The sequence below is a fragment of the Bos grunniens genome, chromosome 26 (genome assembly GCF_055505025.1).
Source record: "Bos grunniens cultivar Pamir isolate PY7600 chromosome 26, Bosgru_T2T1.0, whole genome shotgun sequence".
In the NCBI taxonomy this organism is placed as follows: domain Eukaryota; kingdom Metazoa; phylum Chordata; class Mammalia; order Artiodactyla; family Bovidae; genus Bos; species Bos grunniens.
Window position 1 is genome coordinate 45,225,676 of NC_141190.1, and position 12,630 is coordinate 45,238,305.

The window sequence follows — 12,630 nt, forward strand, 5'->3', positions numbered from 1 at the left end:
CCAGGAAGGGAGAGGGAAAGGGAACTTTGGGTTTCATTTGCTCACTAAAGGATAGATCATTTTAAGTCTGTCCAACTCTCAGCCTCTGCACTGTTGGTGTCTGGGGCTGGATAATTCAGGTTGTGGGGCTACCCTGGTCTGCAGAGTGTTTAGAGGCATCCCTGCCTCCAGCCCCTAGATGCCACTAGTACCAACCCTTAAAGTTGTGACAACCAGCCACAGTATCACCAGACTTCACTAAATGTCCCCTGGGGAGCAAACCTCTGTGTCCTCCCATCGCCCCTCCCAAAACCAAGGGGCTGGAGATGACCCCTCTCCAAAGGCCAGGGCCGGCTGTGGGCCTTGCCCTCTGATGGCTTATCGTGCTGCTTTTATTTAAGGCCCTGGGTCTAAAACTACGTGTGGGATGATGGAAAGGAAGTATAACGTAGCTGAGACATCTTGAGGAGGTTGGCAAGCTCAAGCAGCCAACATGGTTGTTTCAAGAACAATTCTCACTCGGCTTAAATTTATTTTACCAGAACAGAAGAAAGGGTGTCAGCTGAAGGTCATTCTGATAGGGATCCACTCATTCCTCTGCCCCTCTGTTTCCCGGCTTGTACTCTGTCCAGGGAGACTCGTCCAGGGAAACTGGCAGGAAAGGGGCTCCAGAGCTGGGAGCTGCCCTGGACCATTTCTCCACCGGCACAGGTGACCAGGGACCTCTGCCGGCTGGATGTAAGAGGGAGGGTAAGGTGTGGGGTGAGCCCCAGGAGGCAGCTTGAGGTGCGATGCGAGAAGATGGTTGCGGGGGATGTTTTCTTTCAGAGTTGAGAATATAACAGCTGAAAGTCAGCCCCACAGCATGAAGGATAGGAGAGGAGCCAGTGTGTGTCTCTTTCTCTCTGGTGCCCCCTAGAGTGAAGACTGGGGATGGACATTACTTAGTTCAGTCGCTCAGTCGTCTCCGACTCTTTGCCACCCCATGGACTGCAGCACGCCAGGCCTCCTTGTCCATCACCAACTCCCTGAGCTTGCTCAAACTCATGTCCATAGAGTCGGTGATGCCATCCAACCATCTCATCCTCTGTCATCCCCTTCTCTTCCTGCCTTCAATCTTTCCCAGCATCAGGGTCTTTTCTAAGGAGTCAGTTCTTCACATCAGGTGGCCAAAGTATTGGAGTTTCAGCTTCAGCATCAGTCCTTCCAATGAATATTCACGACTGATTTCCTTTAGGATGGACTGGTAGGATCTCTTTGCAGTCCAAGGGACTCTCAAGAGTCTTTTCCAACACCACAGTTCAAAAGCATCAATTCTTCGGCACTCAGCTTTCTTTATAGTCCAACTCTCCCATCCATATATGACTAAGTTCCTTAGACATGTTAGATGAACGAGCCCTTTGACATGACGGAAGCCAGGCATTATCAGCTCGATGCCTGTGGGGGCAGGTAGGATGCTACTTGTGTGTGGGAGGTTGGACACCAGGCAGAAGAAAGGTACCCTGCTTGGGGCCAGGGCACCTGCCACTCCATTCCTGTTACCTGCATGTGTGTATATGTGCTCGGTCGTGTCCGACTCTTTGAGACTCCATGGACTGTAGCCCGCCAGCCTTCTCTGCCCATGGAATTCTCCTGGCAAGAATACTGGAGAGGGTTGCCATTCCCTTCTCCAGGGGACCTTCCCAACCAGGGGCTGAACCCACGTCTCCTGTATTGCATGTGGATTTTTTTTTTTTCTTACTGTTAAAGACACTTAAATAATGTGCAGGTGCTGGTCTAGTGCTTTGTGTTATCTCATTTAAACTTAATCATCGACAAAGGTAGAAAGTCATGGAAGCTGAAACACGTGAAGCCATGAAATAAATGTCCTGCTGGACGGCTTCTTTCACATGGTTCTGCACTCTCACATGGCTCCTCTTTGAGCTTCGGCCCCATTCTCTTCCACGAGGAGTCACTGCACCAAGGGCCTCTCTTGTCCTGTTGCTCCGCTACTGTTTCTCAGGACCCTTCCCGGGCTCTCCCCCACTTGGCAGGCTTGCCCCCACTGTGAGGCTTTCTCACCATGTCCCACCTCTCTGGGTACGAGCCCTTCTGCCCCTACAAGGCCGAAGTGGATGTTATGTTCCCAGGGAAGGACTGACGGGGTGGGTTCCCAATGTTAAAACCATCTGTCTTTTCTTGTTTGTTGTTCACATGGCTTAGTGACTCCCTGGCAAACAAAACCAGCCCATCGAGATGATGGTGGAACTTTCCCTTGCTCATAAGAGACGTTTATGAAGTCTTAAGAAATCTAAAGGTTTATTTTTCGAATATCAAAATAACATCCACACAGCAGTGCTTTTATAACTTGAAAACGTCCCAAGCCTTTAGGACAGTCTAAATGTTCTTCTCTTAATATGTGAAAACAAGGTCTTTTTTCAGTAAAAGGAGGAGTGGCGTATGTCATGTAAGAGACACTCGGTGAAGCTGCCAGGTGCCTTCTTAGAGGTGAACATGAACTTCCACTCGAGGCCGCAGGAGAAGTAGAGCTGGAATGAATCTCCTTTCACTATATTTTGGATGACCGCTTTCCATCTACTTTCTTCAGGAGAACCCATAAGTAGCGAACACTTGCACAGAGCTGTCAACGTGAATGATGAAGATCTGTTGGTGCGCATACTGCAAGGAGGGTGAGAGGACTCTGCCTTTTACAAATTTAGATCTTTTTAAATTCACAGCAGTGCTTAGAAGCTGGCTCCAAAATCGATCTCAGATGACTGGTGTGAGTTCAGTCTGGTTCTTAAGGATGACCATAGAAAGCCCCACATAAATGGCATTATTTAATGAACATTGAAGACAGAAATGCCAAGTCTGGGTGTCGTATTTTCTTCCCAGAAATAACTTCTGATTCTTGCTTATGTGCCATAGCATTTGGGCAAATTTCATCCCTAACTGCCCATGTCTAATTCCTGATGAAATTAAGGAATCACTCAATCAGCTGTTTCTAATTCAGATGACTGGTAAAACCCTAGAGGGGAAATGGTGACCATGAATGCCACAGATGGGCTATCTGCAGCTGCTTCCCAAATGAAAAGGGGGTGATGTTACCCAGACCCTTTTTGAATTGATAGTTTTGAGCATCTTAGAAGATGGGGCTTCCCTTGTGGCTCAGCTGGTAAAGAATCTGCCTGCAATGTGGGAGACCTGGGTTTGATCCCTGTTGGGAAGATCCCCTGGAGAAGGGAGCCACTATCCACGCCAGTGTTCTGGCCTGGAGAATTCCATGGACTGTACAGTCCATGGGGTCACAAAGAGTTGGACACGAATGAGCAACTTTCACTTAGAAGACAGGTCATCTCTGAATTGAGGCTCTGTAAGCTGGAGAAGAGAAGGTTCCTGCAAAAAGCCACAGCTTCCAAGCTGCTATTTAAGAGCTTGGCTTTTTTCTCTGAGCAGCAGAGCTTCATGCCCAGTAGGTGAGACGGGATCAAGGGAGAACTGTGGCTCTCCCTCGTTCCAGGCTCGTGTGGCGGGTGGAGCTGAGAGCCTGCAGCGCAGACACTGTGTCCTCTCCATAGTTGAGGGGGGCCTGCTCTTGGTGGAGGATTTTATCGAATTGCATAATGGTTCTGCATTGGAGAAAATGGCCTTTTCAAGTGAAATTACAGAAATTTCCTCCTCTTTCCTTGTGAATTTGGATCCTTTAACGTATTAGGCAGGGCAATCTAAGACAACAACAACTTAATGGCCCGGGAGGAATTGGAATTTTCGGGAAAATGAACCATTCTAACCACCTGTGCTCTGCAAGAGGCGTCAGCTGTGAATCCACAGGAAGTGGTGCAGGCGCGTTAATCTCTTTCTCCTCTGTGTTTTTCCCCAAGCAACGTGAAGGTTGATGTTCCCAATAAATTTGGCTTCACCGCCCTGATGGTCGCTGCCCAGAGAGGATACACCAGGTATGGCCCTTATCTCCTCATCCCTTAGCAAAGGGTGGAACCCCTTGTTTGGGAGGGGAAAGGCTGTGGGGATTCTCTTTCCGAAACTGTGCCACATGTGGGCTGAACACCAACTCAGTGGCTCTTATCATAACACCAGACAACACGCAGGGGAGGACCTAATGTATAATCTCATGGTAAAGAAGAGAGGTAGCCATTTCAGTAATATTTTTGCAAGGTATTTTATATGTCCTGGGGAAACTGGTTATTGGAATGTTAATTTCCTCATAAAGAAAAGGGGAGGGCTATTCATTCTGGAAAACAAACTTGTCTGATAGGTTGCTCAGATAAAATTTCCATGGACACACTCCATTTTCTTTACTCTTAACAGAGATAAGCATAAATAATATTTTCCCATCATATTTATATTTTAACTACTAAAATGCCATTTTGAAAGAAATAGAACATGGATTTCCATTTATGCTACCATTTGAAAACATTTCAAATGGCCGTTAAAGTGACAATGAGTTAGTTTGATAGTTTGATAGTCTGGTTTGTTTCATATGGTGAAGTTTTTTGTTTTCAATGAATAATTCACATAAAGGGCAAAAACTTTTTTTTTGGTGTGGAGAGGTGGTTTCCCAGTTTAATAATACCTGGTCTTTAAAGCCAGCTGCCTCTGAAGATGGAGGAGAGTGTGTTGATAGGTCTTAAATAGTTGTTCATTTTTCCTGAGTTATCATGGGTTCTTACTCATCAAAACTGCTTATCCAGCAATACTGAAATTTGTTTTGTTTAGGCTTGTGAAAATCCTCATTTCTCACGGCACAGATGTGAATTTGCAGAATGGAAGTGGCAAGGACAGGTAGGTGTGGGCCCTGCCCTAAGTGGTCGCCATGCTTTGTGTTATTCGGCTTACTCCCAGAGGGCTTTTGACTTAACCCCAGTATTTTCTTGTTTCTCTTGACAGTACTGAGACGTGATAGGTTCCCAAAGGAATGATGGTGACTCAAAAGCTGGCTTGTTCATTTGTTACTTATTGTTAACATCCAACAGGGTAATTCTGGGGATATCTATTATAATGCGCCTTCCCTCCTTAGCTCAGAGCCCAGCACACTCTCTGCGTTCAGTAAATGATGGATGTTGAAATGGTTATCTCCAGCTGTGTGCTGGGCATTTGGCTGTAAGTGCCTGTGACACTTGGCACCTCCCTAAGGGCTCTCACTGCATTTTGCCTGACTCTGTTAACTGAAAGTCTTAGGGCCTCTAGAGTGAGGAACAATCATGACAATTCAACTAGAGAACAACCTCCCTGAGGTGGAAGGACTGAGTGCATCACAGGAGAAGTTTATGAAAAGAACATGATACTCACAAACTTGTTCTTATAATGATGTGAAAATTTTTTAGAAAGACTTAAAATTAATCATCAAGCTAGTGGTTGCTTAGTTAATTAATTCAAATCAACCGATAGCTATTGAATGACCATCACATGCCAGGCTTCACCATGCTTGGCACTTGGGTAGAACAGTGAACAAAATGCAAAGCCTTTGCTCAGGAGCTTGTAGTCATGTGATAGATGCAGAGTAAAGGTATCTGCATTGTGAATCGGTTTGTAAAGAGTAGCTAGAAGACCCTGATCATGCCTGGTTGGCCATGAAGAGAACATCAATTTCCAAAATCAGAAAGCCTGCCTACTGTGCCCTCTGGATATAGTGCAGCAACAGATTTTAGTAACATTGAAACAATCACTTACACACTTAAACAGTAGTGTTTCAAGTAACTCTTAGGTAATTTTGGAACTGAACCACAATGGTGTGTGGTCACTCACCTAGAATCAGACATCCTGGCATGTGAGGAAAAATCATAGTGCCTCAAAAAGGAAAAAGAAAAGAAAAGGCTGAGAGGTACCAAACAACAACAAAAATAATTTAAAAATATAAATTAATTAAAAAATAAAAATTGCTGAGAAATAAAATGGACCAATTTGTCTTAAATCTCAGAAGAAAAAATTAGAAATCTGAAATGACTCAGAACAGAGAAAATTTAAACATGAAAAGAAATTGGTACGCTTGTGTCTAAAATAGATTTGATCGAATCATTGAAACAGGTACTCATTTTTTTTTTAGAGAAAAATTAAAACCATTAAAATCAACCCAATAAGCAGAACATCTGAAATAGCCCATATCCATACAGTAAACTGGAAAATGTATTAAAAAGCTTACCCCCCAAACAGGTTCTGTGGTTTGTCTGTTCTAATGAGTTTGTTCAGATTTTCTAGGTACTGATAGTGACCTTGAACTTCTCCAGAGCAGAGAGAAGTTGGGGAGCTACAGAGGATAGCCTTATTGCTAAAATCTGGTAGAAAGAAAGCAATTCGCATGTCTTTATGTGAAGACATTTATATGTCTTTTCCATCCCAACTAAGGGGCTCATGTAGGAGGGTAAAGGTGTCTTGATTAGGAAATTTCTTAATATAATACTTCTCATAAGTAGACTAAAGGTGAACCCTGTGTGTGCGCGTGTGAACTAATCCTCTCTTTTTCTACTTAAATTTTTTTTTTTTAGCAATGACTTTTTGAGGAGATGGGATCAACTATCTTAGAGGATGCCCTATGCTTGTGATCTGCTCAACTGTCTCCTAGGTGTGAAGGAGGCATTTAACTTGTTTGTTATTCCTAATAAAGTTAAAATTAGGTTTAACAGATTGATTTGATTCAGGTTAACATCTTTAGCAAGAGCACCTCAGGGCCGGTGTTGTGACTTCCGTTTTCAGGGTTGTGATGCAGGTTGGATATTCTAGTTCCGATCCTTTGGTTAGGGTATAACAGCTAAATCCTTCTTTTGTAAAGGTAATAGTTTCCTATCACAATTAGAAAGTAATCTATGTTCTAGGAATTCAGTACATGTGAATATCCTATTCTCCATTAACCTTTCATACAAAAATTTTAGCATCCACCGTGATCCTTGCCTAAATCACTGTTTAATTGGGACTTGCCGAAAAGTGATTTTCTAATTCCATGATTCCTCCCATATTTATTTTGCTGGTGGTCTTCTTTTAACAAGAGCTTTCCCTCACCGAGGATGGACTCATTTTATTCTATAAACACAACACAAATGTTTATTTTAAGCACAATAAAATGTTTGTTTTTCTTTTAAGTGTCAATATTTAGAGGAAGGATTTCATTTAATGGTTATCTCTAATAGAGCCCAGGGAGATTTTTTCTTTCTTTTGCCTCTGTTGACTATCACCATGGACTGGTAGGTATATTTCATATCTGACATTTTACTCATTTGCAGTGATTATTCATTGTTTGGAGGTTTAATTCACATGCCATAAAATTAATTTTGCTAAAATGTACAACTCAGCCTTTAAAAATATATTAACAAAGTTGTGCAACCACCATTATTCTATAACTCTAGAGGATTTCCATCAGTCCAGAAGGAAGCTCTGAATTCATTACAGTCACACTCCATTTCCTCTCCCTCCAGCCCTGGAAACCACTAATCTGTCTCTATGGACTTGTCTATTCTGGACATTTAATATGAGTGAACTAATACACCACATGGCCTTTTGTGTCTGGTTGCCTTTATTTTGCATAATGTTTTAGGGGGCACCTACCTTGTAGCCTGTTTCAGTACTTCATTTCCTTTTTACGGCTGAATTCTATTGAATGGATGTACCACAGTCGATTTATTAGTTGATAGACACATACATGTTATGTGAATAATTTTCTTGACTTTTCCACCCAAATTAGGATTTCTCTCTTAGGTTTAAACCAGGGAGGATACATATGGACCTGAGTGTGGTAACTGCACTTAACAGCCAAATGTTTCTTCTGCCGTGTGTTGCAGTCTGATGCTTGCATGCTATGCAGGACACCTGGATGTTGTGAAATATCTCCGAAGACATGGTGCTTCCTGGGACACCAGAGACCTGGGAGGCTGTACGGCTCTGCACTGGGCTGCAGACGGAGGCCACTGCAACGTGATTGAGTGGATGATAGGGGACGGCTGTGAGGTGTGGGGCCCGCCTCATCAACTGCACACGTGGAGGGAGGAACCTAGATGCTGTTCCACAGGTTCAGGGGAAGCAGGGCCTCCTGTGGATGCCTTTGATTAGCTGAACCAAGCAACACTGGAGGAAGTTCTCTGACTTATGAGCAAGAAGGTTCCTGAAGCCTTGGGACCAAAAAGATCATTATAGGATTTCAACGATAGTGAGGCTTCAAGGTTGTCATGGAGGTTCAACTTGTGTGGGGGGAAAAGGAAACTGCTGAATGAACCCAAAGCTGGACCTGATGTTGCTTCTACTTTGTTTATTCTTTTGTTCCTTTCCTCATTTATCTCTTCTTTCCATCTGCCAGCAAAGCTTGGTTGTGTCTTGACCACACACCAGATACTGTCACAGGTGCTGGACACACCGAGACGTTCAGAACTCTTACGGTCACAGTGCAGCTTACTGCTTTTAGAATTAGATCATTTTTTATTCTTTGCTTTAAGATGAATCATTACAGAAAATTTCCAAAGAGCAAACTATATCAAAAAGAGAGCATTCCAGCTCTTGTGTCTTTGCTTCGAAGCAGGTGTTGCTCCTGGTTTCAAGTCATCAGGAAGTACAAGTCTACATTGGCAAATAGAATTAGAGTTGTTTGGACATCTGTAGATACTTTGAAGTTGGGCAAATGGAATTAGCTCAATTACGGTAACTGCTGATAACTTTCAAAACTTCAGTTCAAGACTTCAAAGAAGTTAATAAAGATTGTAGGGCATGGAAATAAGGAAAGATGGACAAAATGCTGTCCTAATGGTGAGTGCCAGATGGCACAGGGTTTTCAGAAGTTAAACTGATGACCTGGAAAGTAAACTTGGAAGTAGGAGAGTTAGGTCTCCTGGAAGATGCCTGTAGATTTGCTCAGTTTGTCTCTTGAGAGTGACTGAGGGCAAGCAAGGCTTAAGCTGTGGGATCTCACTGGTTATAGAGTGCTGGGGAGAGGGCCCCTTGAAGGAAAAATACCTCAGTCATTAACGTAAATCCCTTTATTACATTTCTTGTTTTCTTTGTTTTAGAAATGTGCACAGAGGGTCCAAAGGGTCAGCCTGTGGCCTTGGTGGTTAGGGCTGGCCCACATCTGCCTTGGGCGGTAGTGACAGGCACGTTCCTCTTGTTTGGTTTATGACGAGTTCTGCTCATGCTTTGGACCCAGTGAGAATCTGTAGTTGAAAACGATGGTTGACCTTTGCTGAAAGAAGGGCAGGTCTCTGCCACCGACATTTAAATACTGGAATTTTGGAAGTGTAGGCTCTCTGTGCTTCAGTTATGGACACACTCATTTGGGGTGAATACCATCTTTTTCTGTAGAACTGCAGCTCCATAAATGCGTCCATTGAAGATTTCTGTGTGGCCAGCAAGTGGCACATAGATGATCTCAGCACAATGGAGGGATGGGCCTGGGAACAAATCCATCACCACCCATCTTCTTGAATCGAATGATCTGTACTGAGTGTGACTTACTTCCATGGGGAACCATTTCTACATTTAATGAGCCACGTGACCTCAGGAAGGCCATCTGACTTTTCTGAGGTTTGGTTTAAACATGTGTAAACCAGGAATAAAAATAGCTACCCCTGTTTCATCTTCAGGACCCAAAGAGAAAATGTGCATGAGAGTGCCCTGAAAATGTATACAGCACCCTATAATTGCAGGCAATTATTTTATTATTATTTAACCATAACAGAGCTTGCTGCCCAGAAAGGTTATTTGTTATTTGCAGGGGGAAGAGCTGCAAATCTTAACGGTGTTGCAGAGGGTAATCTCAAACATACAAATCACCTGCAGGGTCTTAAAGCTCTTCCAGCAGGTCCTTGTTTGTTATTCTGGTCTGATGTTTTACTGAAGCTGTAGATTTCTTTGAGTAATTCTTCTGTAACAGAATCAGGTGTGTGTGTGTGAGAGTGTGTGTGCATCCAGGTATCCATCTGTGTGCACATGTGTATGTTTCCTTCAGTATCATGCCTCATGGATTGATGAAGTCTTTATGGAATTGAAGGAGACAACATTTGCATTCCCTCATTTTAAAATGTCTTTTAAAACACAAAATTGCGAGATGTTGGTATAGGTTAGGCTATTGGGAAATGGCCCATCTTGTTAGCAGGCAAGCTCTTGTTTTGGACAAGGCATTAGGTTGGCTAATTTTTCAGGCTGGACTTCATGTCAGAGATCCGGTTGCTTTGTATTTACTTGTAATTCTTCTGCTTAAAATTAATACCTATTGGTAAATATCAGGGTGGGTGTTTATATTCCTGTCTTGTTCCAGAAGGGACTTAACGTTGCTTACAAAGATACTTAAAAAAAGAAGCAGAAACTATAAAAACAGGAGAGGAAAGTTAGGCAGGAGAAAATAAGGCAGCTCATATGGGGCCAAGGAGAAGGGGATTATGTTCCTTTTTCTATCCCATCTTCTTTCCCTTTGAACGCTGTGTAAATGAAGATGCTCATGGGTGGTGAGAGGCATCTTGGGGCCTGTCTGCATCCTTTAAAGTGGCCCAAACACAGATGCTCACTGAGTAAATGTGAACAAAGTCAGCACAGTCCAGCTGATTATCACTAGGTCTAGAAAGACTGCTATCTAAATCGGGGGAATTTGGGCAAGTAGACATTGCTTTATAAGCTTCCCACAAGTGATGTGCAGGACAAGAAAGTGGGCTGAGAGCCACTCACCCTGTGGCTGCGCAGGTGGACGCTGTGGATGCTGGTTCCAGGTGGACCCCACTCATGAGAGTCTCTGCAGTCTCGGGGAACCAGGAGGTTGCCTCTCTGCTGATTGACGCAGGCGCAGACGTGAATGTGAAGGACAAAGACGGGAAGACCCCTCTGATGGTACGACTTGCTCCGTGTAGCGCCTGGCTTGATGTGTGGGATTAAGGTCACAGCTGCCCCGTAAGAGCCCTTCTTTTGAGCTCAGCTGCATAAAAGCACCAGGTTTGGGTGGTGTATGATTCCCCACTGGTCTGTGAATTAAGACATGGTGATGTCATCGTGGCATTTTTCTGGGGGGAGCCCAGTCTAGTATCTTTGTAGTCTTTTTACAACTATTTCTTGAAGCATTGCCAACTCCAGTCTCTGGGGCCATTTTGGGATCGGAACAAAGGAGTGCTGTTCTCTGTCTGGGTTTGGCCTCGGCTGTGTTGTCTCACATGGAGGAAAGCAGATTTCCTTTCCATTTCCCTTGTGTTTGCCGGCGCTGTGCAGTGGGGTCCACACGCCCATCCTGCAAAGCCCCGCTGGCCCCTGTCGGCTCTGCCTCTGGAGGGTGTTGCTGGTGGATGTCCTGGACCCGCCTGCACCGAGATCCCCTTCCTGCTCACACCCCACTGTTGACCTGTTTTCTAGGTGGCTGTGCTGAATAACCACGAAGAATTAGTCCAGTTACTTCTTGACAGAGGGGCAGATGCAAATGTGAAAAATGAGGTATGTGACTCCATCTCCATCTCAAGATTTCCCTGGAGAGCAGGAGGGAACAGAGGCATGAAAGAATTTTTTTTTTCTTGTTTTGTCTTTCAGTTTGGCAAAGGTGTCCTCGAAATGGCCAGAGTTTTCGACAGACAGGTTGGGATGTTGTTGCTGCCCGTTGAGGCTAATTTTGTAGCATTTAAAAAAAAATTTGAAAAACCCCAACTCTTGGATGACATGCACCTGTTTTTGTGTATCTAGAATGTCCTCTCCTTATTAGAAGAAAGGAAAAGAAAGCAAATGCTGAAGAAGTCATCTGTTCGCTGACCAGGGAACCTCTTACTTCCTCTCAAAGCCCAGTGAAACAAACCAAAGCGGGACTTGAACTGGAAAGAAGAAATTCTGTGTCTCTGAGGGCTATACATTTAATTACTTATTTAGTTGAAGATTCACAGTGACTTTTGTAACATACAACTGTTCCCACTTTGAAATACACCTTTTTACCTAAATGTGCGTGGCGGTGGTGTTGTCACTGGGCATCTGCAGGATGAGGATGTTTTCCTGAACTTGGAGTTACATGCGAAACAAAATATTTAGGTCCCAGAGATGGAGATGCATAGCAACATACCGGTCTCCCTCTTCCCGCTCCCATCCTCCAAGCTGTCTGCCCTCCGAGCCACCCCTGGAGCCGGTGGAAATTCCCGCCCCCCATGTGTTCTCAGTTCTGTCCTTCCCTCCCAACCTAAGGCCTTGCAGCCGTGTTGCCAGGTGATGCTCCCTCCTGGAGGGACGCTCCTCCAGAAAGCCTAGGAGGCCATGAGCAGAGTTTTCTGCTCAGCTCTTGGCCTCACATCAAAGCGCGAGATACATATTTCAAGACTCCGCTTCTGCTGTTAGAGGAGTCTGTTTAGAACAGTCCGGTCTGAGGCTGTGTTTGCATAGACTCAGGCCCTGATGATGAAAGACCTGGCCTGCTGGCAGCTTTGCCAATGAGGAGTTTTATTTCACTGAGTCCTTAGAGCAGAAAGGGTTTTGATGCTGATCGCTCAGATCCAACACAAGCAGGAATGGACAGGTCTGCCGCTTGGGGGCTCAGACACAAAAGTGTTGGTGCTTGAACTCAGTGGACACACTTAAAATCGGCAAAGAAGGGAGCTAGCTGACCACATGCATTTTGTGTCTCCAGAGAGACGAGCTGGTTAACTCGGCCCCGAGAGAAGACAGGCTACAGAGGTCTGCCCAGGGCAGAAATCTTCTCTGCAGGGAAAGACCAACTTACAGGTAATA

At 44.4% G+C, this 12,630-nt stretch overlaps 1 protein-coding gene and 1 long non-coding RNA gene across 7 annotated transcripts in view; both read left to right on the top strand.

Moving 5' to 3' along the window:
• The window catches only part of FANK1 (fibronectin type III and ankyrin repeat domains 1), a 118,273-nt gene that overhangs the window by 95,500 nt on the left and 10,143 nt on the right, over positions 1-12,630 (top strand). For 2 of the 6 annotated variants that reach the window (XM_086378415.1, XM_086378416.1), the window contains exons 4-11: positions 2,567-2,648; positions 3,840-3,914; positions 4,693-4,758; positions 7,746-7,911; positions 10,627-10,770; positions 11,284-11,361; positions 11,455-11,499; positions 11,605-11,852. In XM_086378415.1, the coding sequence (XP_086234541.1) occupies positions 2,567-2,648; positions 3,840-3,914; positions 4,693-4,758; positions 7,746-7,911; positions 10,627-10,770; positions 11,284-11,361; positions 11,455-11,499; positions 11,605-11,670 (722 nt within the window). In that variant the 3' untranslated portion in view covers positions 11,671-11,852. Of the gene's footprint in view, positions 1-2,566; positions 2,649-3,092; positions 3,134-3,839; positions 3,915-4,692; positions 4,759-7,745; positions 8,124-10,626; positions 10,771-11,283; positions 11,362-11,454; positions 11,500-11,604; positions 11,853-12,630 lie in introns of those variants that run through there. The other 4 variants (XR_015155538.1, XR_015155539.1, XM_086378417.1 and 1 more) reach the window with 3 other exon arrangements.
• Positions 4,859-6,597, top strand: LOC147344528 (uncharacterized). Its single transcript, XR_015155545.1, has 2 exons — positions 4,859-4,950; positions 6,459-6,597. It is a non-coding gene; the product is annotated as an uncharacterized LOC147344528 (long non-coding RNA).